General features: G+C 42.0%; 5 protein-coding genes and 1 pseudogene across 5 annotated transcripts in view; 4 read left to right on the top strand and 2 right to left on the bottom strand.

The window, feature by feature from the left end:
* The window catches only part of LOC132497346 (uncharacterized), a 112,753-nt gene that overhangs the window by 86,217 nt on the left and 649 nt on the right, over positions 1 to 25,887 (top strand). The window contains exon 3 of the mRNA XM_060110476.1: positions 21,352 to 21,701. Within this exon, the coding sequence (XP_059966459.1) occupies positions 21,352 to 21,701 (350 nt within the window). The remainder of the gene's footprint in view (positions 1 to 21,351; positions 21,702 to 25,887) is intronic.
* H1-2 (H1.2 linker histone, cluster member) lies at positions 6,941 to 9,708 on the top strand. The gene has a single exon (XM_060110487.1). The coding sequence runs from the start codon at positions 6,977 to 6,979 to the stop codon at positions 7,616 to 7,618; it is 642 nt and encodes a 213-aa protein (XP_059966470.1). The 5' UTR covers positions 6,941 to 6,976; the 3' UTR covers positions 7,619 to 9,708.
* On the bottom strand, positions 12,665 to 13,075 carry LOC132497392 (histone H3-like). Its single transcript, XM_060110535.1, has 2 exons — positions 12,809 to 13,075; positions 12,665 to 12,757 (listed from the first exon to the last, which is right to left on the bottom strand). The coding sequence occupies exons 1-2, from the start codon at positions 13,073 to 13,075 to the stop codon at positions 12,665 to 12,667; spliced, it is 360 nt and encodes a 119-aa protein (XP_059966518.1).
* On the bottom strand, positions 14,041 to 14,439 carry LOC132497235 (histone H2A type 1-D-like; annotated as a pseudogene).
* On the top strand, positions 14,764 to 15,144 carry LOC132497380 (histone H2B type 1-B-like). Its single transcript, XM_060110524.1, has one exon. The coding sequence runs from the start codon at positions 14,764 to 14,766 to the stop codon at positions 15,142 to 15,144; it is 381 nt and encodes a 126-aa protein (XP_059966507.1).
* Positions 18,390 to 20,158, top strand: LOC132497361 (histone H2A type 1-B-like). The gene is made up of 2 exons (XM_060110496.1): positions 18,390 to 18,470; positions 19,741 to 20,158. Exon 2 carries the CDS (start codon positions 19,766 to 19,768, stop codon positions 20,156 to 20,158), a length of 393 nt encoding a protein of 130 aa, XP_059966479.1. The 5' UTR covers positions 18,390 to 18,470; positions 19,741 to 19,765.

Raw genomic sequence — 25,887 nt, 5'->3', positions numbered from 1 at the left:
GCCACTTAATTTGTTCCTCCCTTGCTCTTGCCTGCCTATAGACTTGCCTAAGTCTCAGGGCTTCACAGCGGTGTCAGGATCATCATCTGTCAAACGGGAATAAAAACTTCTGTTCACCAAAAGAGACAGAAAAGTGTTAAGTTATAACGAAAGGTTAAAAATTACATAAGGGCCTGGAGAGACTGTAACATGCCAGCCGCCAAAATGAGCTTTGGTTGGTTGGGATCGCCATCTAGTGTCCATCAGAACAGACAGCAAGATGTGTTGTAAACACCTTTGATTCTGCCGGAAGGGTATGATTTCATGCAGAATTATTTGCATGGGTGAAAACGCTTTCTGCTTACAACTCATTAAACAGACTAGTAAGTAATTAATAGTTATGGGAGTATTTTAATTTTATGCACTTTATAATAGAAAAACAAAGGTCTTTGACTTTAGTTCACTTGGTATTTGTGTGTGTGTGTGTGTGTGTGTGTGTGTTCAGGGTACATGAATTGTAATCAGTCTGCAGGGCTCTCCTAGGAGAAATCTGAATTCTCAATCTCCATTTCCTTATTGGTGAAGTACTAATGCTTGTAATGGTAGTCATAGGATGGTGGTGAAGACAGAATGAAAATAGTGCATACAATGCCTGGTGCATAGAAAGTGTTCGGTTAACTGTTATCTTTATTAGTATTATTGACACTCTTAAACCAACAATTACAGAATGGTGTTGTGTTTATAAGAATGTAGGTATAACTTTTAAAATAATTTTAAAAATATGTATATAAAAATTTGTACTTACAACATGGCAGGTACTATTCTTAGAACTACATAAACATTAACTCATTAATTCTCATAGCAACCTATAAAACAAGTACAACTATTGCCACTTTATAGATGAGAAAACGGAGGCCTAGAGAAGGTAATAAAATTATCTAATGGCAAAGTTGAGTTTGAACTCAGGTATTCCAGCTTCTGAGCCAGTCCTTTTGATAAATATACTCTGCCACATCTGTATTTTTCCTGGATTATTTTATAAAATTAAGAGGAAAATATAAGTGCTACTATCATTAACCATGAAAAGTGTAAGAAATCTATGTATTAACTGAAGCATAGCTACAACTTCTTAGGTAAGCTAACATTGTAAGAATTTGGTCCCAACCAGAAATTATGTTTAACTTAAGAAGGTTTAGGTGAGTTCAGTAATAAAAAATGCAGGGTGATGGGATACCTTGGTCCCTCTTCTGTATTGACAATACATGGTTCTCCCTGACAGCTATGCCTGTCTGCTGTTGGAAGTATGCTCACACTTAGGATGCAGAATGCAGGGAGGAGGTGACTATGTGAATGTCATCATAATCTTTTCCTTTTGAGTTTTGGTCAAGGAGTGAGCTCCAAGAACAGCAATGCAGGGGGTAGATTCTGAGTGACAGTGTTGGTCCTTGATTATGTTCTCTCCTCTCACTCCCCAGTACACATACACACACACACACATCTCCCTTCTCTAATGGGCAAGCTTCTTCTCTTCTTATTAGAATCTCTTCTTGAGGTCTTCCTTGGGTTAGTTCCTAGGTCTGGTGACCTTTCGGAAGCTGCCAGGGGACGCATACATAATTGGAAAGAATGAACCAGCTTGTTGGACTTGTTCTACTCTTACTCCTCCAAATGAAGGAGAGTATCAACTGTCTCAGGGTCACCCCAAGACAGGAGGCTCCCATGTACAAGGATATAATGGAAATAAAACTCAAATAAGAGGTTACTGTGTGCTCCGTCCAATCCCAGGAACTCTACGCACATTATCTAATTCAATTTTCACTATATTCCTGGGGCGAGGGAGCAGTGGGAGTGTTACCAAGGAGGAAATGAGTGTTCTGACTCCAAAGCTGCTGTCTTGCCTTCCGCTCTTTTGCACTAACAACTCAGCTGTGTTCCCAACCTTCAGGCAGCCTTACAAGTCTCAGATTAGCCTGGGGCTGCGAGGATTTTGAATGGGCTAGGGAATGAGGAACTTTTCTGAGTTGACCTTCTACCATTTACATTTATAATACATAATATATATATAGTATTACATATTATAGATTTCATATCTAAGTCTATATATAGTATATATAAATTATACATACTATGTAGAGATTTATAAGTAAAATATATAGTAGTATGTATTTAATATTATATATTTATACTACTATATATTTTACATATAAATCTCTATATAGTATATATAGTATTATGTGCTATACATTTTATGTACAAATCTATAGTATATAATGTAAATGAATATATAATATGCTGTTTGTTATATATAATTATGAATAGATATAATTAATTTATAGGTAGTAAACATCATATACATATGATTATTAAATTTAATACTCAGTTTTAATTTCTAAAGTAGTAAATATCTACATATATATGTAACTTACATTAACAAAACTTACCGGGGGGCTACTAATTTTTAGAAATGTGAAGGGGTCCTGAAATCTAAATTTTGAGAACCACTGTTCTAGCCTGTTCTCTGATGTCTTAATTTCCCAATTGGATTGGAAGTACTTGAAGGCAAATGTTTAAGCAGCACATGAACATTTTTGGTTTTATACTTATGTTCTCTCAGTGGTTTGTGTCTTTCTTATCAGATTTATCACACTGTATGATAATTATATTTGTCTGTGTCAGTCTCAAAACGTATAATTCCTTAAGAGGAGACACTTTGCTTGGCTTACCTTTGCTTTTGTTCCCTCCTGGTGTCCTTTGCTTAACAAGTGCTCAGTAAGCATATGTGAAAAGCTTATGCATGGCATGGTATTGAGCTAGGAAATAAAAAGCAATAACATGTCCTAACAAATCTACCAAAATGTGTATGCCCCTGTTTCCTCCAAAATAGTCATCGTGTAAAGCCATATATTTATTCTGATTAAGGCTATTGCCTAATATATGTTTTCATCTTGTGCTTTATAATTGCCTTCATTAGCAGCCTAAACTGAGAAAGTGTAAAAATGTATATCTTCTCGCTATTGACAAATCCTTTTCTTTTGAGGGTAGGTTTCACTTTTGAAACCATTTAAAGTCATTTGAAAACAAGCTTGAAAAATCGGGTGGCTATTAATGCCCTAGCTTCTTGTGTCACTTATGAGATTCTAATAGCAGTTCCAAATGTTTTGCAATGTATTGTTCCTTTTGTAATACTCTCTATGTATTAACTGAGCTCCCACTATGTGCTTTACTACTATATTCTCTGTTGGTTTCCGCAGTGTATTTTGAGAGTGTGTCAGGGAATAAGATAACAGAAACTTTAGTCTCAATTGAAAGTTTCCTTGGCGAGTCAGGAAAAAAACAGGTTTTAATAACTTCCATTTGGGGCCTATAACAAACAGACAGAACACTCTTCTGGCATGGTAGAAGGAGGAAGTGAAAGAAAAATCAGTTGTCAGCCCCTGATCCATACACCTGTCCCAACATCTCCTCTCACTCTCCTTTGAGTGTGTCTTGCTGTTTGAGTCTCTCTCTCTCTCTCTCCAGCTCCACTTGGGCTTGACATTCTGCTCTGCATCTTTAACTTTGTCCGCCAGCTTTCCCGACCCGAAGAACGTGAAACAAAATTAGCCAACCCATAATATTTAGGATGTGTGTAAATACAAGAATACACAATTTATTTCATGGCAACATTTAACTTTGTCTTCAGTTTATTGCTGGCTATCTTGAGACCATCAATTGTGAGTGGGCAGACCACACCCTTAATCTGAATTTTCCCTGGAGCTAATTTTAGTAGGTCTTTTGTTGCTCACAGGTTTGTTCAATCTTATTTCAAAGCCTGAGACTTCATGGGACACCTACAAGATCTAAGGTGGCTTTATAGCTCATGGTCAAAAAATCTTGTATCTTCCAATTTTTTAGAATGGTTTCTAAAGATTCTGATTCAGAGCTTGTAGGACAAACTGAATAACCAACTGTAAAAGTATAATTTTCAAAACATGACTCTCGTACAAGTACTGTGTATAGTGAGCTTGTGCATGGGTCAGAGAATGATTTCAGTATTAATGACGGAGCAAGCAGAATGACAAAGTTATGTCAAAGCAGGATACAGGAGAATGAAATATGTATTCAGTCAGGGCAAGAAAGAATGCTGGAATGCTGAAAAATCAGATACAAAATTGTTTAACGTCCTATTAGGCAATGCAATCATAACGTTTAGGGTTATCTTTTCTACTAGAAAGAATTCACTTGCATCTCTACTAAACAAAAACTTTATTAATGTATCAATCTTCTACAAGTAAATGTATAATTTTGCATACTCTGAGCCCAATCGAAAAGGAAATATTAAGTCATACTGGACAGCGTGCTGTCCAGTATGACAGCTATTAGTCACATGTGGTCATTGAGCACTTGTAATGTGGCTAGTCTGAAATTTTACAAATGTAAAACACACACCAGACTTTGAAGACTTACTATATGAAAAAAAGAATAGAAACTATCTTATATTTTAAAATATCGATTACATGTTGAAGTGATAGTAGTTTGGATATACTGAGTTAAGTAAAATATATTATTAAAATTAGATTCAACTATTTCTTCTTATTTTTTCATTGTGACTACTAGAAAGCTTAAAATTACGTGTATGACTCACATTCTATTTTACTGTATAGCATGGCCTTAGAGCATTAGATGAACCACAAGTGGACTTGTGGAGAATTCTCTACTACAGCTTGAAAAGACATGAAGAAATATCTTTGCTTTGTTTTTGACTTTTCTCAACACAAGTTACAGGGATCTAGAGAAGGGCTACTTGTTTTTCTGCCTTCTGGCCTCTATTATGTAGCCAGGAGGTTGAGAGCAAGAATTTGAGTGGCTGGTGTCTGGTTCTGGACTTCAGATTTTCATATAGAGAGATGTGATTTGACTGATTTAAACTGAGTGGTCATATCAGAAAACTGAATTACAGTAATCAAATTTACATGCTGCTGATTTGCAAAAAGGGACACCAATTTTTTTTTTTTTTTTTTCAGTGCGTGGGCCTCTCACTGTTGTGGCCTCTCCCGTTGCGGAGCACAGGCTCCGGACGCGCAGGCTCAGCGGCCATGGCTCACGGGCCCAGCCACTCCGCGGCATGTGGGATCCTCCCGGACCAGGGCATGAACCCGTGTCCCCTGCATCGGCAGGCGGACTCTCAACCACTGCACCACCAGGGAAGCCCAGGGACACCACTTTATAGTGAAGGGAGGTTCAGTGACCTGGTAATCAAGACTTCACACAGCTCTTTTTCTGGTGGTTATGCATACTTAGCTGAGTTTCAGATGAAGAGGGGGCTCATTGCACATAGAATCAGAACCAAATGGCATGTTCTTATTTTATTTTTTTACCAAAACATATTAGCATGATGAAGGTACTTTAGTTGTTCGTACACATTCAATGATTTCTTATAATTCCTATACCCAAAGTCACACTGATGGATGGCAGGTCTAAAGCGATTTTCTGCGGTTGCTAATTCATCCATCACTAATCTTATTAGGCTGTTAATTCCCAGAGGACATGACCAGTAGTAGACAGTTTCCAAATGTTGAATGAATGTTATTCAGTGAAACCATGGGGTTATCCTTAATTTAAAAGAAGATACCTCATTTTTCAATCATCACTGAACTTAATTTGTATAACCCCTTTTGACTATCACATCTAAGACTGACATCTTTAGTACATATTTTCATCTAGATGTAGTAGTAGTAAAGGGAGCTTTAGAATAGAATACATATGGCCGGCTTTAGAGGGGTTAAGAGGTGAGCTTATCAGCAAAAAGTGGCATAATAATTTATTTGTTCTAGTAATTTTCCTCCATTTCTGTTAAAATTTTGCCATTTCATCTCTGTTTCAAATCTATAGTTCATCTTAAAAGTAAAAAGTGTATCTTGTTGAAGTCAGTTGCTTTATTTCCATCTGTATCTTTGGGTTCCCAGTTAGAGAGTGTCCTGTACCACGACATGTGTTAGATATTGTTAGTGGAAGTAACCTAGAATTTTCACGTGCTGAAATTCATCTCTTTATTGCAGCATGCAAAAATAAATAAATAAATGCTTGTTTTCTTTGAAAACAGATCATCTAAACGTCCCTAGCTGCCAAGTCTATTTGGGGGTTATTTGCAGGCTTAGGGGGTCTCCTTTGTTTCCTCATTATCCCTATCCTTGAGGGCCAGACCCCCTGCTTTGCACAACCCAGAGGGAAACCTGAGAGCTTTTAAAAAACAGCCCAATTTCTTGCCTTTGGAGAAGTGAGAAGAGTGCCCCGCCCCCATCTATGAAAAGAGGGATTTCATAGAGTTTCAATGTCTTCAAATCAAAGATTTAAGTCTCTAACCCCCCATCATCCAGGACCCCCCCAAGCCTTACGAACCCCCTCCCATCCCGCCCTAACTGCTTTGGACTGGCCCCAGAATCCTGGTCCCAGTCCACAGTTCCTGTGGGTCTGTACGCAGAATTCACAGAGGACCTGTGTTACTTCCCTTGCGAAGAAACAGAATTATGGTGAAAATTTAGGTGGAAACCATTTCATTTTTGGCTCCAAAAGAAGGGAAGCATGTGCCCAACCACCCCTGAGAAAAAGAACTTTCAGGGGCAAAGGAGCGAACAGGTAATTTAGAAGAAAAACAGAAAGTGGTCTCCGACTGCCCAGGACTTCCCTAGGAGTTGGGGGAGTTGGGGACGGCTGGACGAGTAGTCTTTGTGGTTGCGGAAAAAATAAATGGAGAGCACGAAGCCTGAGGCTTCTCGGATCCTTTCCCGACCAAACTCGGGTGACTTGGTGCTGCGTATTTTAATATTTTCCCCCTTTTGTGAAGTGGAACAAACACAACTTGGGCGCACCGCGGCGGCTCAGAGCCTGCCAGCCAGGCGGGCGACCGGAGCACCAATCAGCGCGCGCCTGCGCTCTATATATACGGGGGCCCGGCCCAAGCGTAGTTCCATCGGCGACTTGCCACTTGTACCCGAGTCCTAGATCTTCAGCACTCAGCATGTCGGAGACCGCTCCTGCCGCTCCCACCGCCGCGCCTCCTGCGGAGAAGACCCCGGTTAAGAAAAAGGCGGCCAAGAAGCCGGCCGGGGCGCGCCGGAAGGCGTCTGGGCCGCCGGTGTCCGAGCTTATCACGAAGGCTGTCGCCGCTTCCAAAGAGCGCAGCGGTGTGTCTCTGGCTGCGCTCAAGAAGGCGCTGGCGGCCGCGGGCTACGATGTGGAGAAGAATAATAGCCGCATCAAACTGGGTCTTAGGAGCCTGGTGAGTAAGGGCACTCTGGTGCAAACCAAGGGCACCGGTGCTTCCGGCTCCTTTAAGCTCAACAGGAAGGGGGCCACTGGGGAGGCCAAGCCCAAGGCTAAGAAGGCAGGTGTGACCAAGCCCAAGAAGGCTGCGGGGGCAGCTAAGAAGCCCAAGAAAGCCACGGGTGCGGCCACCCCGAAAAAAAGCGCCAAGAAGACCCCGAAGAAGGCGAAGAAGCCAGCCGCAGCTACTGTGACCAAGAAAGTTGCCAAGAGTCCAAGGAAAGCTAAAGCTGCTAAACCTAAGAAGGCCGCCAAGAGCGCAGCGAAGGCAGTGAAGACCAAAGCCGCCAAGCCTAAGGTTGCCAAGCCCAAGAAGGCTGCACCCAAAAAGAAGTAGGTTGTTAATCGTCTGCTTCTAAAACCCAAAAAGGCTCTTTTCAGAGCCACTACTGATCTCAAAAAAAAGACCTGTATACTCCTTCCGTACTTGCTATTTCTGTATACCTATATCACTTTTCGCTATTTAATCTAGATCAAGGTTGCGCAGGAGTCGTTGCAGAAGGCTGCTCACGCTACCCTAAGATGGGCAGCGAGGGCTTGGGAGGGTGACTGCTGTGGGGTTGCAGGGCATAGAACCATCCCTGTGGGTTGCTCCTTGCTCTGCGGTGCTTTTGGTTAGTCTCCTGGTCAGCAATTACAAGCGCTGTCCGGAGACTTGCGTACTTGGGCTATCTGCCTGCCCCGCTCCACTCCTGTGAACAGCAAATACAACCACAAAGAAATCCAGCCAGTTTCTTAGTCTTAACGGGATACTCCGATTAAGCTAAGAACTCATTCAAAAGTCCCGCCCTGCTCGCGGGTTGGCTCACTTCTCCAGCCTGTGATTTTCACCATGTATTTAATTGGATGGTGGCCGGCCTCCATCCTTAGTCTCCAATGTTTGTTTTCTTTCCGTTGGGTTAGCACTATTCGCTTGATACAGAAATGTATCTGGTATTTCGGACATTTTCCATGTTTCGAAAGTCAAGTTGCTGGCTCTCGGGGGCGTTGGTATCATCCGATCCTGGGAGGAGGGTGGGTGCAGACGCTCTTGCCTTGCATTCTTTTGTTAATTCCTGTGGGCTGTGGCAGCAAAGGAACATTTGAAAAACTACTACAGCGGTGGCAATGACTCTTCCACCCAGGGCAAGGCTGGACCAGGGATCTTTCTGTTCCTCGCATCGTGTAACTTTCAACAAATGTGTGATGGATTTGAGTGTATGAAAAACAACTTTTAGTCGGCCATTTTGTCCTGGCTGGCCAGTCAAGGATTCTCATTTTAGGTGGGCTTTAACATCTAAAAATCGAAGATGCTTTAAACGCACTTTTGTGCAATCCAAAATTTTCTACGCGAAGGAGAAAAAATATATTGGTAAAGTTTTGGAAATTGTGTGTGTATTGGGGGGGGGAGGTGATGTCTCTAATAAAGGGCTTTAGTTTTCATTAACAGCATTATATGTGGATTCTTTCATATTCATGGCATTTCTCCTGGGTAGAGAAAGTCCAGCATCCTATTTCTATTCTGGTGGGCAGAGAATTTCTCAAGGCAATTTCCAGGGTCAGGGGCTTCTGCAGACCTGCAGCTCAGTTCTTCAACCATTGGCACAAGGACGAATCTGTGAGTTGAGTTATTTCCTGCATTAGCGGTAGTGGCCATGGAGTGCATTCCTCGTCTTAGTCACTGTGTAGGAGAAACCAAGAGATCTAGTGGATAAAAAGAGTAGAATGGAGCCAAAGTGCATAGAAAAGCAGAGATGAGAGGTGTACAGAGAGTGCTGCAAGATCTGGGTTCCTGACATCTCCTGAGTTCCTGGTTCTTTGAGCCACCTGAACTCCTGCCACCGGGGCCTCTCCACTTAGCTCAGGTTGGGTCAAGTTGCAACAACCAGGAGACCTAATAAAGACACTCCAAATATAATCACAGATAGGGCTTATAGTAATAGCACCATGTACTTCTATGTTCCCTTTCTCCTTCAAATAATTTCAGTTCCACCCATTTGCTTGATTTTCACATCAGCTCTAAGAGGCAGGGAAGGAATCAACCTAAGCAAAGAGAGTCGATTCTCTAATTTTTCTTCAAACCTCTTGTGAATGCTCTTTGGGGTGTAAATTTATTGGGTTTATATACAGTTGATCCTATCATTGAATGTTTCCTGCAAATGTATTTGCATAGTTGAAACATGTCCTTTACTTTCAAGTAAAACATATTCCTCAAAAACAAATATAACCATTCTTTAGTAAGGCTGCAGGAAGAGTTCATTCACAGAGAGCTAAGTTATTGTTAAAAATCTCTAATTTTATCTAGTCTTTAGACGGTCTTCAACAATGTTTCCTCAATTTTGTCCGTGTTCTTTAATTTTGTTCCATTCCCTCACAACTGTTCACAGTTTACTGGCTTGGGTCTAATAAGACATTCATTCAATTCTAAAAATTGGCTAGTTTAATGAAAAGGTCTTTGTCACGATTTTGTTTAGTTTATAAAACCTATATTTTATTTTGACATTATTAATATTATTTTCAGTATTCACTTATTATTATAAAATAATATTGACAACAGCAATAATATACTCAAATAATTGGCCAAACATGGCTGATTAGCCAAAAATAGCAATGAATACTGCATAAACTAAACTGCTGACTGATAATGAGGAAAATTCATGAAATGTTCATGTATGTTGGAAGTGCACACAGAAATTAAAGGTTCCTTGTAATGCATTATTGTAAAAAAATTTTTTTCTGTACATACATAGTGCTCTTATGGATGAAAAATTAAATATCCCATTACTTCCCCTAGGCAGTGCTCTAGATTTTATTTCTTCTAAGCCTGAGGGAGATGTAAAAGGTAACTTTGTGGTTGAAATCCATGCCAGAGAGGAACAGGTCCAGTACAAGACGTGATTACATCATTAGAGAATTTCAGAAGGGAACAGGGATATAGGGCACAGTGGTAACAGCAGTAGTGTTGACAGCTAGCATTTCTTGAGCACTAATTTACAAGGATGCCAAGCACTATTGCTGAACACTCTTTATTTATTTTCAAACACATTCTTTTCACAGCACCTTGAGGTAGGTGCCATTATTACTGAGGCTTGGTCACATTAAGGACATAATGAGTTATGTGAGCCAGTATAATTATCCTCCATGTATGAGTGCTGTTCCTCACAAATATAATGAGCCACATAAGTAATCAAAAATTTTCTAGTAGCCACATTTTAAAAAAGTAAAAAAGCAAGTAAAATCTATTTTAATAATATTTTAACCCACTAAAATAAAAAGATTTCAACAAGTCATCTAAGGTAAAAATATTAAGGAGATTTTAAATTCTATTTTTCATACTAACTCTTTGAAATTTGGTATGTATTTTTACACTTAAGCTCATCTCAATTTGGACTAGCCATGTTTCAAGCGCTCAATAGCCACATATGGCTATTGGCTACCGTCTTGAAAAATAAAGATCTATAGTAAACGCTGAAAGGAGCACACAAGAGTATACTTGCTCTGGAGTAGAATCTAGATGTTTCCAAGGAAATAATTATGTTGACCTGATCCTATAATTATGCTGACTCTATCTCAGAGTCCTGAGTCATCCGAGACCAGTGTTTCGCAACAGGGCACTCTGCTGAGGTGTGGTATAACAGAGTGGTAGGAGGGCAAGGAAGGCCATGTGTAATTTGGAAAAGCATAGCCTGTGCTGAGAAGCAGATTTACCCTGAAGTTAATGAAACTCAAGTGTCAGACCCTGTACTTCCAAGGTCCTGGGAGGGGCCCCTGGGAGTATAATATGTTCACTTGCCCTCATTTTAAAAAATACTTTTGGGCTTCCCTGGTGGCGCAGTGGTTGAGAGTCCGCCTGCCGATGTAGGGGACACGGGGTCGTGCCCCGGCCCGGGAAGATCCCACATGCCGCAGAGCGGCTGGGCCCATGAGCCATGGCCGCTGAGCCTGTGCGTCCGGAGCCTGTGCTCCGCAATGGGAGAGGCCACAACAGTGAGAGGCCTGCGTACCGTAAAAATAAATAAATAAATACTTTTTAAAAAATTGCAATGTTGACAGATTTTAATCACAGCTGGTAAAAACCATTTATTTCCATTCAATCTTCTCTTCTTTTACAATTCACCTTTTGTCTGATTATGCTGGGATGTTGATGAGAATATTTGGGACTTGAGAAAATTTACTTGCATCTATATTTTGTTTGGGGTTAATGACATATAAAGTGATGTGCAGATGTGCTCATATATATTGATAGTTCAGTTGTTGCTAGCCAGTCTGATCTAAGAATGGCTTCAAGGAATACTCCTACTGCCCACTGATAAACTCACCTGGATTAATGGCAAGAAAATATGGGACTAGATGTCATATATCCATGTAACCAGCACTGGGAGTGAATGCATAGGGGAGAACTGAGATTTGAAATGTATAGAGCCAGAAGCTAGTCTGTGAAGAATTCTTCCAAATTTTACAATTCACATATGAAAGAAGTTTGACAGAGGATTTTCCAAATTTGAAAACGATCCTAAAAACTTGACATCACCTACAGTGCTTTGAAGCTGAAATTCTTCTAAGTTATCAAGGGACTAAAACAAATTGTGATCAACCACCCTAGAGGGAATACTGAATTCTCTTCCCACTGTCTACACTCTATAGAAAATATTACTAAACAATTTTCCTTTAAAGAGGGAATCAGAGTATGCTGTCAAAAATATAGGAAAATAAAGCATTGCAATGTGTATTCAACTTAATAAAATGTGCTATTTTTCTGAATTTTGTGATAGCTATGGTTTTGTCTTTTTGTAAAATTGGAATTTGTTAATTTATTTTCTCATAAATATTCAGTATCTAATTTGTAATTTTGTTTGTAGTTTTAAGTCACCGCGTTGTGTAAGCGTTAAGCCTCAGAAAACCATCTGCTCCTTCAATTACATTGTACATCAATATGTGGAAATTTGTTTTTAAATTAACATTTAAGTAAATGTTCTTTGTATTAAAAGGGGGCATGGGTAAAAAAAAAAAAAAAAAAAAAGCTCTACAGTTGGTACCCTTCAGTATCTCAAACCCCCTTGATTTTAAGATGCATAGGCAAGTCTTAAGGTTACATAAATTTAGTGGATCTCTGCTGGTGAGTACTGAGGTCAGTTCCTATTGCCTGAGCTACAATTCCATTTTAGGTAGACCAATTGACCTGAAGACAGCATTTTAATTATGAGATAATTCCCTGAATAACTCTAACCCGAATAAAGGCTTACTTTGGATTTTATGAATACTAAATTCCCTTACTTGAATTTTTACTATACGCTTTCCACCATTAGTGACTTCTAACACCTCAGCAATCATGTCACAACCGCCTTTAAGTAAAATTGTGGGTGGCTCTTAAAAGAGCCTTTTTCAATTAGGAAGATAACTTTCTTTATGCTCTCTCCCCGCGGATGCGGCGGGCAAGCTGGATGTCCTTGGGCATGATGGTGACGCGCTTGGCGTGGATAGCACACAGGTTGGTGTCCTCGAAGAGCCCCACCAGGTAGGCCTCGCACGCCTCCTGCAGCGCCATCACGGCCGAGCTCTGGAAGCGCAGGTCGGTCTTGAAGTCCTGCGCGATCTCGCGCACCAGGCGCTGGAACGGCAGCTTGCGGATCAGCAGCTCCGTGGACTTCTGGTAGCGGCGGATCTCGCGCAGGGCCACCGTGCCGGGCCGGTAGCGGTGCGGCTTCTTCACGCCGCCCGTGGCCGGTGCGCTCTTGCGGGCCGCCTTGGTGGCCAGCTGTTTGCGCGGGGCCTTGCCGCCGGTGGACTTGCGAGCGGTTTGCTTAGTGCGAGCCATGACAAGTGACCACACACCCACTATCCTGTTGCAGTCTTAGGCAGTTGTCATTAAATAGAGTTAGAAGCATCCTGATTGGTCTTGTAGTTTTTCAAAAGTACCGCGCGATAAAACCATTGGCTGAAAGGTGACCGGCAAGGAGAATTAATTACTAAAGAATCTGATTGGATGAATTCCTTTACCACCCATTCCCGGTGCCTTTTTTTGCCTCTGGGATCTGAAGGAATTTTCATACGTTCTATTTCATCCTGCCGCCAACTACAGCGTGCGTAACGAGACATTTAAGGACCATGTTAACTTCCGATTCAGTTGATGAGTTCCCCTGATATTCTCAGTATTCTCAGCGTGTCAATATTGACACGCTCGCGGGTTGTCAATACAGCTGGTCCACACACTAAACTGAGTACAATTGTTTTTTCTCCCCCAGACAGCTGGGGTAGGTTTAAATAAATCTCGAACCGCCAGGACTGCCACTTTCTCTGGTCATCACAGCTCCCCTAACCCTGAGTTTTTCTTTTGTGAAACTACATGGCAGTGTCACTGAGTGGATGATTCAAAAAATCACATGTAAAGACCGATTTGATGACAGATACACACTGGACTGCAGCCAAACTTTCGTCAGAAAAAAATAGATTTTTCTTAACTTTACAACTTTGAAAGCCCGAACAGGTTTATTACTGGCAAAAGGAAAATTTCTTTGCGTTTTGTTATTCTCAAGCCCGAGCGATGCTTCTGCCTCCTCTTTAGAAACGTTTTTGTTGACTACAGAAGTTTCACCCGGTATGCACTAAAATAATTCTTGTGGGAAGTCCAATTTCCCTGGAAGTCAGTGTTTTGACGTCACTCTGTCTTTAAAAAAACAGAGATAGATACCTGGCTACCAGCTTTTTTAATGAAAATGTAGATGGCTTTGAAAAGAGCCTCTAGACAGTTTATAAAAAAGAATTTCGTATTTTGTCTAGGCTTTACTTGCCCTCGGTCTTGCAGTGGCTCTCAGTCTTCTTGGGCAGCAGCACAGCCTGGATGTTGGGCAGGACGCCGCCCTGAGCGATGGTGACTTTACCGAGCAGCTTGTTGAGCTCCTCCTCATTATAGATGGTCAGCTGCAGGTGGCGCGGAATTACCCGCGTCTTGTTGTCGCGGGTCGGGCTGCCCGCCTGCTCCAAAATCTCGCCCATCAGGTACACGGGGGCCCCGACACCGACCCGTTTGGAGTAGTTGCCCTTACGGAGCAACCAGTGTACGCGGCCTACTGGGAACTGCAAACCAGCCGGGGAAGATCGAGTTTTAGCTTTTGCTCGAATCTTACCTACTTATTCACCACGTCCAGACGTAATTACCTTATACAATTTAACAACAAACATTGTGAGCAAAAGGAGAAAACGCTGGATGACATATGAACAAAGCATTTTACAGACAGTACAGGGATGCCCCAGTAAGCTAACCGATTGGTCAAAAGTATGCTGCTTTTCTATCCAATAGGAAAATAAATTGTGTATCCCTTATTTGCATAAAATACGCCCCTCCCGCCCTTTGTGAACCAGTTCGGCTCTATCCAATCAAAAGTGAGAACTCTTGATTGCTCATTTGCATTGAATGACTATAAATAAATGGGTTCTGAACTGTTCTCATTACTAATTTTAGTTGTGGAGGTGGATTGAGGTTTACTACAGCTCTTCGGAAGAACTATGCCAGAGCCATCTAAATCTGCTCCAGCCCCTAAAAAGGGTTCTAAGAAGACCATCACTAAGGCGCAGAAGAAAGACGGGAAGAAACGCAAGCGTAGTCGTAAAGAGAGCTATTCCATTTACGTATACAAAGTTTTGAAGCAGGTCCACCCAGACACCGGTATCTCATCCAAGGCCATGGGTATCATGAACTCGTTCGTCAACGACATCTTTGAGCGCATCGCGGGTGAGGCGTCGCGCTTGGCGCATTACAACAAGCGCTCCACGATCACATCTAGGGAGATCCAGACGGCTGTGCGCCTACTGCTCCCTGGGGAGCTGGCCAAGCATGCTGTTTCCGAGGGCACCAAGGCCGTTACCAAGTACACCAGCTCCAAGTAAGTGCTTGTATAGGCACTCAATCCAAAGGCTCTTTTCAGAGCCACCCACTTTGTCGAAGAAGAGCTGAAACTTCTGTTTTTTTGATGATGAGTGCAATTCTCTACTGGTTATATTTACTTTCAGTTGTTTTTTCCCGTGGTGTTGATAGTTGAAGCAATTTTGGAGCCAGAGCCCCAAGCGACTTGGAAGGTTTATCGGCTTTAAAACACATGAATTACTGTGTCGCATTACCCAAAAATCTCATCTTTTTCCCAAGGATTAAACTTCCAGATGCTTATTAAGCTGTTGGAAGTGTTCACTCCTTTCTACAAGGCCTCCTGAAATTTCTAATGGTGATGGGAATGTCCCTCCTTGGTAAGGAAGCGGTTAGGGGATTTCAGAGAGTAGAGACGCTGAGGAGATGGTTATCCACGCTGTCTTTTCAGGGGTGGGGGCGGGGGGTGAGGGGCGGGGGGCGGGGGGCGAGGGGGAGGGGGACGGGGAACGGGGAGGAGGGGTAAGGGGGGCGAGGGGGAGTTGTGGGGGAGCGGGGTGGAGGTGTGAGGGGGGAGGGGATGTGGGGGAGCGGGAGGGGGAGAGGAGGGGTCCCTACGGAACAAAGGGCAGGTAGTGGCATTTTCTCCGGGAGCCTGAACTCCCCTGGGATTGTAGAAACAGTAAGCAAAATTGCTTATTGTTCCTTTAACAAGCTGTGGGCCCTTCTATAGGGTACTACCTCAAGCTCTCTTCACACGGTTGAAGTGAGATTTTCTAATTTCGCATTAGAGTTGTTTTCTGATGGCAACAGCTAATCTAAAGCCGTTGCAATTTTTCTTTCATTTCTGAAATCTGGGCTCCCGTTTCTTGGATCATTTACCGTTCAGGGATGCCACTAGAAGAGCTTGAAAGGGTGGCACTCCAGCTCGAGGAGGGACAAAGGATTTGAATTTCCCGCCCTCCCCATCTGGTGTCACCTCGTCGCAGACCGGGAGGGCCCCAGTTGGAGAGGAAAATGTGCTGATTTTTCTTGGAAACCTTTTTCAAAGAACCCGCGACTCCAAAAAGAATCCCGATAGGAAGGGCCTTGATTGAGGAAAAGGAGTCAGTTGGGCCTGGGCTAGGCCTGGGGCTGGGGGAGGGGAAAAAGAGCCGGGAAAGGGGGCAGCAGTTGACTGCCTATTAAAAAGGTGGGGGACAGTCTTCTCCTTTGGTCTATGAGCACCGTATGTAGGCGACATACAAGAGTGTGTCTGGATGAAGAAGTAAAACTTGAAGTAGAATTTCTCAAAAAGGACCACTTTTAAAAGAAAATTTAAATTTAAATGATCTTTTCCCAGCTCCCACACAAATCAGCTGACCGCTATATGAGAAGCATTTCTTATCTAAGATTACACAAAACATAGTTGTGAAAGAGAAGCTTGTCTTAGAAGTTGAAATTTTTGTTTTTGAGATTATAACTACCCCCCACCACCCCCGTAAAAAAAAATTATTGAATTCAAGCTGCAGTTTAAGAATAACTCCCTGGAGGGGTGAGATCTGGGAAATAATATCTCAGCCTCTTCAAAATGATCTCCTGAGGTAAGAATTATTTTTTCCCCATCTTGTCTTTCATAATATTTGCCTACTTGCTTGCTTCTATCTTTCTTCTCTCCTCTCTCCCGCTTCTTCCTAATAGTTGATATTTTACCTAAAACTATACCCTTAAATAAGAAGCCCAAACCAAAACCTGGGTCCCCTAACTCAAGGCTAGGCCCTTTTGACCTCTATACTGATACCTGGCTGATCTTTAACAAGCAAAAAGGAAATTAAAAATCAGATTCCTGGACTCAGGGCTAGACTCCAAAACTATGTGGGGAGTTGTGAGAAGGCAGGAAAAAAATTCATACATCTCCCCAGCTGATTTTGATGAGGCACCAACTTTGCTCATTTAAGTGTTTTTATGATGGCTGGTTTAGAATCTTAGTTGGAGAATTCTAACATATGTGTCTCTTGGTCTTAATATATGTTGATTATCTTTATTCACTCAAATGGAGACTTCGGTAAGACAGTGATCTTTTTTTAAAATAAACTTATCCTGGGCATTTTGGGTATTGTTATGAGACTCTAGATTGATTTAAATTTATGGTTTTAAGAGACCCCCCCCTTCCCAGCCCCCTTCCCGCCTGGGGTAGAAGGAGGGGCACTGCCTCATTGTCAGGTGGGCGTGGCATCCAAGTTTCTTGCTCAGCCTGTTTGACATTGACAGGGAAGAGGTGCCTCGTTATTGCTGGGTAGGGGGTGGAAGTCCAGGATCCCCATGTGGCCTCTGTAGGAGGGGGAACAATTTTCTTCGGTTGGTCTAATAATTAAACTGATATGGCAGTGATGGGTTTCAGGGCAGGCCTTCCCAAGATGTGCCACTTTGGCATGCAGAGAATTTAGAGCTGAAAGCAATCAAGGCCCAAAAGATGCAAGAAGATCCTCTGACCTTCTCCCTAAATGCCTAAAAGAAGTTTAGATAGTGAACCTGTTCCAGGAAGGAAGCTCTCACCCTAGATAACTAGGTGTGAACGAGGTGTGCAGACAGGGGGGAACCTAGCAAAGACTGTTCATTAAATTTTTTTTCTGGGTGCCATTGTTTCTGTTTGGCCCAGCAAACATTTGTTCACAAAACATTTTATTTTTTTCATCTTCCTGTGAACTGCCTTCCTACCCTTTGAAGTCCCAAGCCCCTAACCTCTTCTCTCAGATGGCATAACAAGCCTCAACTGCCTAACTTGTCCTTGGGTCTCATTTTTCTTATTGTGTCCGACCCACAAATGAAATGAAATTTAATTTTTTCCTGTTAATTTGTCTCATGTCAATTTAATTCTTAGACCAGCCAGAAGAACCTAGAAGGGTAGAGGAAAATTTTTTCCTGCCCAGCGACCCCGAGGGCACACCATGTCATCACCTAGAACACTCTGGCACTATTTATTTATGTTGAATAAATGCTAAATGTACATCTCTTTCGAGTTCTGTTGACCCTTCTAATTCACAGTGATTACTCTTCTCCATGTGCTCTTATAATATTTATTGCTTAAAACCTTCAGTTTTGGATGCAAAAAAATGCTGTACTGTTTAAACTTCAGGTATACAACCCCCCAGTTCCCTGCCCCCTGCCCTTTTCAAAAGAGAGTATGAAGTCTTCAAGGCAGCATCTGAGATACCTTTTTACATCTCCATCACAGGTTTTGAAACATTTCAGACACTGAGCCAGTGTTGATGTATATTGCTGTTGTCCATGGTGAAGATAATAATAAATAATAAAAAAGGAAGTGAATATTGTTAAGAGAAAACGTCATAGGAGTCAAAAGACTTGAGAGAAGGTAAAAAAGAAACAGGAAGTGAGCGGCTTTACTCTCCTGCTTCGTTGCCTGGATCGAAATATAGTTCTCTGACCGAGTTGGTTTAGAAGTAATTTTCTCACACCCAGGCTCTTGTTCCTTTTACCATCCTGTTAGTTAGAAGACTTTTAGGCTGGAGTCCTCAAAAATACCTGAAATAGTAATCCGCCTCCATCTGGGCCCCATCTATTTCTATTTCATGGACCATTAAAAGAAAAAACAGCAAGATCTCCCTCGGTAATTTCTCTTAATTTTATGTTCCTCAACATGAGAGCTTAAGACCAAACACTCTGTAGTAATATTAATATAGTGTTTTATAGTAATATACTGTAATCTCATTTTGAGTATTTATGTGCTGTGGGGTGTTTGTTCTCTCTCATTTCTTAGGAGTCCTTATGTGCTGCAAAATTTTCACTCTAACTGCGAGAAGTTCAGTGCGATATGGAGAATGATGGAGTTTTCTAAAGTAATTAGAATCCTGTGTGTGGTAGCCAAGTGAAAAAAGAGGGAGGGTAGGAAGGTTGAGAGTGTCACCGGGAACTACGACAAAGTTTTTCAGCCAGGATTTTGTTGTCCTTGGTCCCATTAACCTTGGCAAAGGCAAACAAGCTGGGTCTCTCAGTTTCGCAATCTCTAAAATGAGGACAGTACTCACTCTACATACCTCCCAGGTGATCCTGGAATGCCTCATAGGTAAGCTATGAATGAAACGGAAGACTTGCTGGATCTTCCAGTTCTTGCCTTCAGTTTTCATTGTTCAGATAGTTTAAGACTTGGGCCAGGACAAAAAATTATTTGTTTCCTCTTCTCCCTCTTTCCTGTCAAAAGAGTTAAAGAGTTAGAAGAGTTAAAGTAACACTGGGCATAGAAGTAACTCCCTTTTAAATATTATGTTTCGAAATTGTTCTGCGTTTATTCCTTTCCAAAAATCATGAGTCACAATTTCAATAGCAAAAAGTCAGAACAATAAGAAGAATCACTCCTGCTTCTGATTGCATTTAGAACAGTGCTTTGAAAAAACCAAATAGACTCCATTATCAACAGTATTGAAAGCCCACCAGACTGTATGAAATTGGATCAAAGGGAAAACTCACACTAGACGGAAGCCTTGTATGCAAATGAAGGATGCAGGTTCTGATTTCTCATTGGTTCTTAATAGTAGCCAATGGGAGACTAGCACAAGCCTACCTCTGGTTAGTATAAATATTGCTCTCGCCGTTGTTTTATTTATTGTTTGCTATTTATTTTGAAGGTTTTTAAGTGGTGGTCTATTCGTTATGTCTGGTCGTGGTAAACAGAGCGGCAAGGCTCGTGCTAAGGCTAAGACCCGCTCCTCGCGAGCTGGGCTCCAGTTCCCCGTAGGCCGGGTGCACCGCCTGCTCCGCAAGGGTAACTACTCCGAGCGTGTCGGTGCCGGGGCGCCGGTGTACCTGGCGGCGGTGCTGGAGTACCTGACGGCCGAGATCCTGGAACTGGCGGGCAATGCGGCCCGCGACAACAAGAAGACGCGCATCATTCCGCGCCACCTGCAGCTGGCCATCCGCAACGACGAGGAGCTTAACAAGTTGTTGGGGCGCGTGACCATCGCTCAGGGCGGCGTCCTGCCCAACATCCAGGCGGTACTGCTCCCCAAGAAGACTGAGAGCCACCACAAGGCCAAGGGCAAGTAAAGTGTTTATTATTTTCTTGCACGGCATTTTTGTTTTCCATTATCCAAAAAAAAAAAAAAAAAAGGCAACTTACAAAGGCTCTTCTCAGAGCCACCCACCTTTTTCGTTTAAAGAGCTTGTTATGCTTTTCAGTTTTGCCCATATGAGGGTTGTGACATCAGGCGAAAAATCACAGCTAATAAGTGAGTGTCCCGAGGGAAATCAGTAAGACTATGTGCGAAATGACTAGCTTTAGAGGACAGCCACACCAGTTTAAACTGACCGGATTAACTACAGGTGAATCAGTTTATAGTCAAACTACTTTCCTCTTTGTTCCAGCAGTGACTTTTGGAAAGTTTTTGCACTGGAGTGAGGAAAGTATACTCACTTTCAGTGTAGTGAAAAGCGCTGTATTCTTCAAAGTTAACCTTCAACGTTTTTTGTTGACTTGAACACCCAAAACCTCTGCATCTATTCAACTTTATAAAAACATTACACATTTCCTGAAGGGATTGAGTAAATTACAGATCCTTGGTACTTCGCGCTCGTGTCAGAAACATCTTCCTGACTCCACAATGTTTGTGCCAGACTCAAGAAAATCTGAGTATCATTTTAGATGCAGCCCATCTAATTTTTCTAAGCACTTCCAAAATATCTGGTGATTATACTTTTAAAAAAAGAAAAGTGAGGGCTTCCCTGGTGGCGCAGTGGTTGAGTCCGCCTGCCAATGCAGGGGACACGGGTTCGTGCCCCGGTCCGGGAAGATCCCATATGCCGCGGATGCGGCTGGGCCCGTGAGCCATGGCCGCTGAGCTCTGCGCGTCCGGAGCCTGTGCTCCGCAAAGGGAGAAGCCACAAGAGTGAGAGGCCCGAGTACCGAAAAAAAAAAAAAAAAAAAAACCACAAAAAAAATCAATCCGTTGGTGGTGCCCGCGTTGCTTTGTGTAATTTTGCTGTACGTTTTGGAAGCGAAAGCGTAAATAAAATGACGTCAGGGCGTCGGAGTCGCTATAGTTAAACGGCAGGGTTTAGGATTCACTCACCAACCCGAAAGCAGCTCTTAATTCTTCCGGGCCAGGCACAGAAATGGACCAATCCGAGGAGGGCGCGGGTACTTTTGAATGTTCTTGGGTCCAATAGCTGGTGGCCTGGCTGTATAAAAGAAGGGCGGCTGAGTGCTTTCCACTGGTATTTGGGCGAACACTTATCGTAAGGCTTTGTTATGGCTCGTACTAAGCAGACCGCTCGCAAGTCCACCGGCGGCAAGGCGCCGCGCAAGCAGTTGGCCACCAAGGCGGCTCGCAAGAGTGCGCCGGCTACGGGCGGCGTGAAGAAGCCGCACCGCTATCGGCCCGGCACGGTGGCCCTGCGCGAGATCCGCCGCTACCAGAAGTCCACGGAGCTGCTGATCCGCAAGCTGCCGTTCCAGCGCCTGGTGCGCGAGATCGCGCAGGACTTTAAGACCGACCTGCGCTTCCAGAGCTCGGCCGTGATGGCGCTGCAGGAGGCGTGCGAGGCCTACCTGGTGGGGCTTTTCGAGGACACTAATCTGTGTGCCATCCACGCCAAGCGCGTCACCATCATGCCCAAGGACATCCAGCTTGCCCGTCGCATCCGTGGTGAAAGGGCGTAAAGTTCTTTTTCCATTAAGTGCCGATCTTAAACCCAAAGGCTCTTTTCAGAGCCACCTACAACTTCATTTTGAAGAGCTGTACTGTAGGCAAGTAAAGTTCTCCCCTTAACGAGGGTGGGTTAGGGTAGAATTCTTCCCGTCCCAACCCCTTCCGCCACAGCCAAACATTCCTGGAGTTGTAAGTGTGAGGCGAGGGTCTAACCATATTTCCTTAACAGGTAGCCATCCAGGCATAGTTTATCAAACATTATTTAATTATGACCCTGCTTGTAAATAGTCCAGTTGATTGCATTGCTTTATCTCACATTGCTTTTGTCTCTTCTAGGGCTATGTACCATAGTATGCTATGCTGTACAATTTTTTTCACAATTCTTTGCTGTAGTTGTTACTCAAATATAGGACTTCAGCCATTTGACTCAGTGATCTTGCTTTTACGTTTTTCCAGTTTGGGGATTCAGTACTGGGTGAATAGTGACACATGGGATAGTGACCAAATGTGAGAAGAAAAATAACCTTTTTATTGTGTAGCTTTTACACTATATTTTACAAACTATAAAACAATACAGAATGCTGAAAGTCATGACAGCCACCAATTCCGAAGGCTTTGCTTCAGTTTTTTCCATACCTTATTCCTAGTAGTCTGCCTACCTCTGAGATGAGAATTGATTCACCTTGCTAAAATGATTTGCCCAATTCCCACCTACAACAAGACTCAAAATACACAGAAGAGTAATGTGTGTTGTGTTGTTCACTTGGATTTATTTACATTTCAGGGTTTCAATAAAAACTTTTGGTTTGCAAAATAATTATTTTTTTAATGACAAAAGATATTTCTCTCTGTGTATATTGTTTTATTTTAACATTTTATTTTTTTCTAGACTGGTATAAGCCTCTGCCTGGCACAGACCTTTGTTACCCATATAAGGGGTCTGTCAGAGGAACCAATGCCCTTGGCTTAAACCAAGGTGATTTTCCCCTCAGCTCTTGGTCCCTGCTGAAGTCCAGGTATCTTGATTTTTCTTCTTTATTGCTGTGCTGGCTCTTATGGTACACTGTTTGACTTTTTCCTTTAATATTTTATGTATCTTGGGGAAAAAGTGTTTTATGTACAGGGCCTGATAGGATAGCTTTTAAAAAGTAAAAGTGCCCATTGCTGTCTGAGGATCAGATAGGCAGGGGACAATGGCTGGGACTGGCTGATCCTTCCCCTCCCCAGCCAAGGAACATGGATATGGCTTTAAGTCTTCATTTACTTGAGCCCCTCAACAGAACAACTGTGCAGTATCTAGGAAAAAAAGGTTAACACAGTCTTACAATTCATAACCTTGTTAATTTTTCTAGGGTATATTCTGCAAGCTGGCAGCATTTGGATGCTAGCTTACCCGGGTTCATATCCCAGCTTTACTACTTAATGTGTCATCTTAAATCAATTTCTCCATCATCAGAAAAATGGGGGTAACACTACCCACTTCGTAGGGTTGTTATTAGAATAATATGCATCAAGTTTGGGACACATAGCATTATATAAATGCTATTAATTTTCCTGAACTGTGTATCATTTTCTCTCATACTCTAGGATTTTTTGAAATTTGAAATAAAGACAAAATTTAGCTTCTAAATTTCCTTTTTATTTGGCATTAGTTACTTGCGTAGATTCTGCTCAGTTTAGAAATAAAATTCAGCAGACATTTTAAAATCAAACGTGGAAGAAAATCAAATTTGTGAAAAAAAATTTACTGAACACTTTGAGCAGGGGGGTGGTGCCAGCATTTTAATATCATTGCATTAAGCATCTGTTATTTTATATTAGGGGAGTGACTGAGGTCAGGCTGAAGACAAAAGGGGGTGTTTAATGTACCGATTGTATCTTTTAAATGGCTGCTGCAAGGTCTTCAATCAGAAAGGGTTTTTCTCACCCAGGCCCACAGAGTGATGTTACACCACAGGTTGAAGTTTACAGCTAATGCTGTTGGAGTCTAGAATGAGTTTTGATTTGTTATAAAGACTCTCAAAGGAAAGGAGGAGGAAGTCAAGGTCAGGGTAAATTTTTCAGACTTAAAAATTTAGTAGTAGCCTTTCCAGTTGTCCCAGTAGAAGTGAGTTACTGCTCAATGAGTGTTTTCAAGAGATTTAACACAATAGTGGGAAACTGGTATGGAGATTTGAACAGCACCCCAGGCTCGGCTACAGAAAAGCTAGAAGCCTGAGATTGTCAGTGCACCTTGGGAGAGGGCCCAAAGGAACATATTTGGACCCACCATGTTTAACATGTCGTATGAAAACAAAACAATGCTTTGATGCTTTGTGCTTTTTTAGATGCTGTGATTTAAAAATCAGTCCTCATGAGTAAATGCATCTTTGTGTGATTGATACTGTGTTAGGAGTAAAGATGAGACCTTAGGGCAATATCTCAAGTCCAGGAAGAATCTTTAAAAAATAATACCAGCTGAAAACAAGTCACATTTATATAGGACTTCATGGGCCAATCTCTGTTCCAATGCTTTGCTTACAGTAGCTAAATTAAATCTTCACTAGAGTTCCATCAGTGTTATCATTACCCAGTTTTACACATAAAGAAAACAAAGGCAAGGTTAAAGGTCACACAGCTGTAGGGAAGGAAAAATAACTTTCCCTCTACGAGACCCCTGAAATAAAAGACAGATTAACAAGAGAAAAACAAAACAGAAATAACATGTAGCCCTCATGTATACGCGGGAGATACCCAGGGAAAAATGAGTAACTCCTCAAGGTGGCTTAAAATTCAGACTTAAACACCATCTTAATAGAGAAAAGGGGTTGGGGGGTGGTATGTATGTAGGCCTCTTAGGGGAGAGTAAATAATTTTTAGGAAAGATGATTGGGCCCTTAGAAGAATAGATGGGAGAGGTATGGCAGGATCAAATAAAATTATGTTTAATGCAGGACAAGAAAATTTCTAAACATAAAATTTTCTCTCTGCTTATTTGGGCCACTACCCCTCTTTAGTGTGCATTGTGCACATTACAGATTGACCAGACTTCCTTAGAAGACACAGGAATGCCTGCTTCATTGAAAAGAGCCATTTTCTCCTGGTTCCAGCAAGGTAACTCCTTAGGAGATAACATTCCTTTCTCAATCCTGTAAGGGATTGTGATGCCCCACTACTCACCTTGTACGTGAAGGTCTGGACTATGTAGACTCAATATATAACTTTGATATATGATTCTTTGTCTCAAAAACTTATATAACTGTGCTTTGACCTCTGACAAGCAGAACAGTCCTCAGAGTTTTCTGAAAGACTGTCTCCCAGGTTATAATCCTCAGGTTGGCTCTAATAAAATCCTCTATTTCTTTCTTAGATTGACAATTAATTTTTGTGGACAATAGTTTGTGCCAAGGTTTGTCTGGGTGTGGTGTCAATTTTTAGTGTCCTTTCCTCAGATAAGTGTCACTCTTCCCTAGTTAATGAAACTCCTTGGGAAGGGATTTATGACAAATGAGTTCCTTTTGGAGGATCTGTCTTTAGGCAGATAATGGGAGTTCAGAGAAATCTTCCCTCTGCATTTGCTGTTTTTCTGCTACAGTTCAAAATAATCAACATACCTATAAGGGAGAGAAAATAACTTTCCTTCTACCCTTTTAAGTTCTTGGCTGAGAACCACTGTATAAAAGGTAGATTAACAAGAGAAAAGCAAACAGAAGCTTAATAACATGTATACCTCACATAGGCTTGAGAAATACCTAGAAAAACTGAGTAAACTCCCAAAATTGGCCCCAGCCACCACCTTAAATACCATCTTCAGCTAAGAAGTGGGTGGGAGCCAGTTATGAGAGGTTACCAGGGAAAGGAACAAGGAGGGTAAGGTTGTTATACAGAATTAAGCCTAGTGCCTCCTCATTGATGAGATCCTCTGGTGATTTAGTCATCCTTCTCTTCCCGGTACAGAGAAAAAGACACAAATTAAAATTCCCTTTATAAATGTAAATGTCCCTCACAAAAGAGTAAATTCTACTCTGTTTTTAGAAATGTTTTTGTGTATGGTGTTTTTAAAAAAATAATCAGCTCAAAAATAGTCCTGCCAAAGAAGCATATGGGAGTGGGGGAATGGGGAGTCATATTCTGCTACCCTTAGCAACT

The sequence above is a fragment of the Mesoplodon densirostris genome, chromosome 10 (assembly GCF_025265405.1).
Source record: "Mesoplodon densirostris isolate mMesDen1 chromosome 10, mMesDen1 primary haplotype, whole genome shotgun sequence".
Classification (NCBI taxonomy): Eukaryota; Metazoa; Chordata; class Mammalia; order Artiodactyla; family Ziphiidae; genus Mesoplodon; species Mesoplodon densirostris.
Note: the sequence above shows the minus strand (reverse complement) of the source record. Positions and strands in the feature narration are given on the sequence as shown.

What these genes read in the sequence shown, in the direction of transcription:
- H1-2 (XM_060110487.1), top strand. Translation starts at nt 6,977, where the DNA reads ATGTCGGAGACCGCTCCTGCCGCTCCCACCGCCGCGCCTCCTGCGGAG.
- LOC132497392 (XM_060110535.1), bottom strand. Translation starts at nt 13,075, where the DNA reads ATGGCTCGCACTAAGCAAACCGCTCGCAAGTCCACCGGCGGCAAGGCC. An exon ending in TGCGCTTCCAGAGCTCGGCC is followed by an intron (nt 12,758 to 12,808) that starts GTGATGGCGCTG and finishes GGGCTCTTCGAG; the next exon opens with GACACCAACCTGTGTGCTAT.
- LOC132497380 (XM_060110524.1), top strand. Translation starts at nt 14,764, where the DNA reads ATGCCAGAGCCATCTAAATCTGCTCCAGCCCCTAAAAAGGGTTCTAAG.
- LOC132497361 (XM_060110496.1), top strand. Translation starts at nt 19,766, where the DNA reads ATGTCTGGTCGTGGTAAACAGAGCGGCAAGGCTCGTGCTAAGGCTAAG.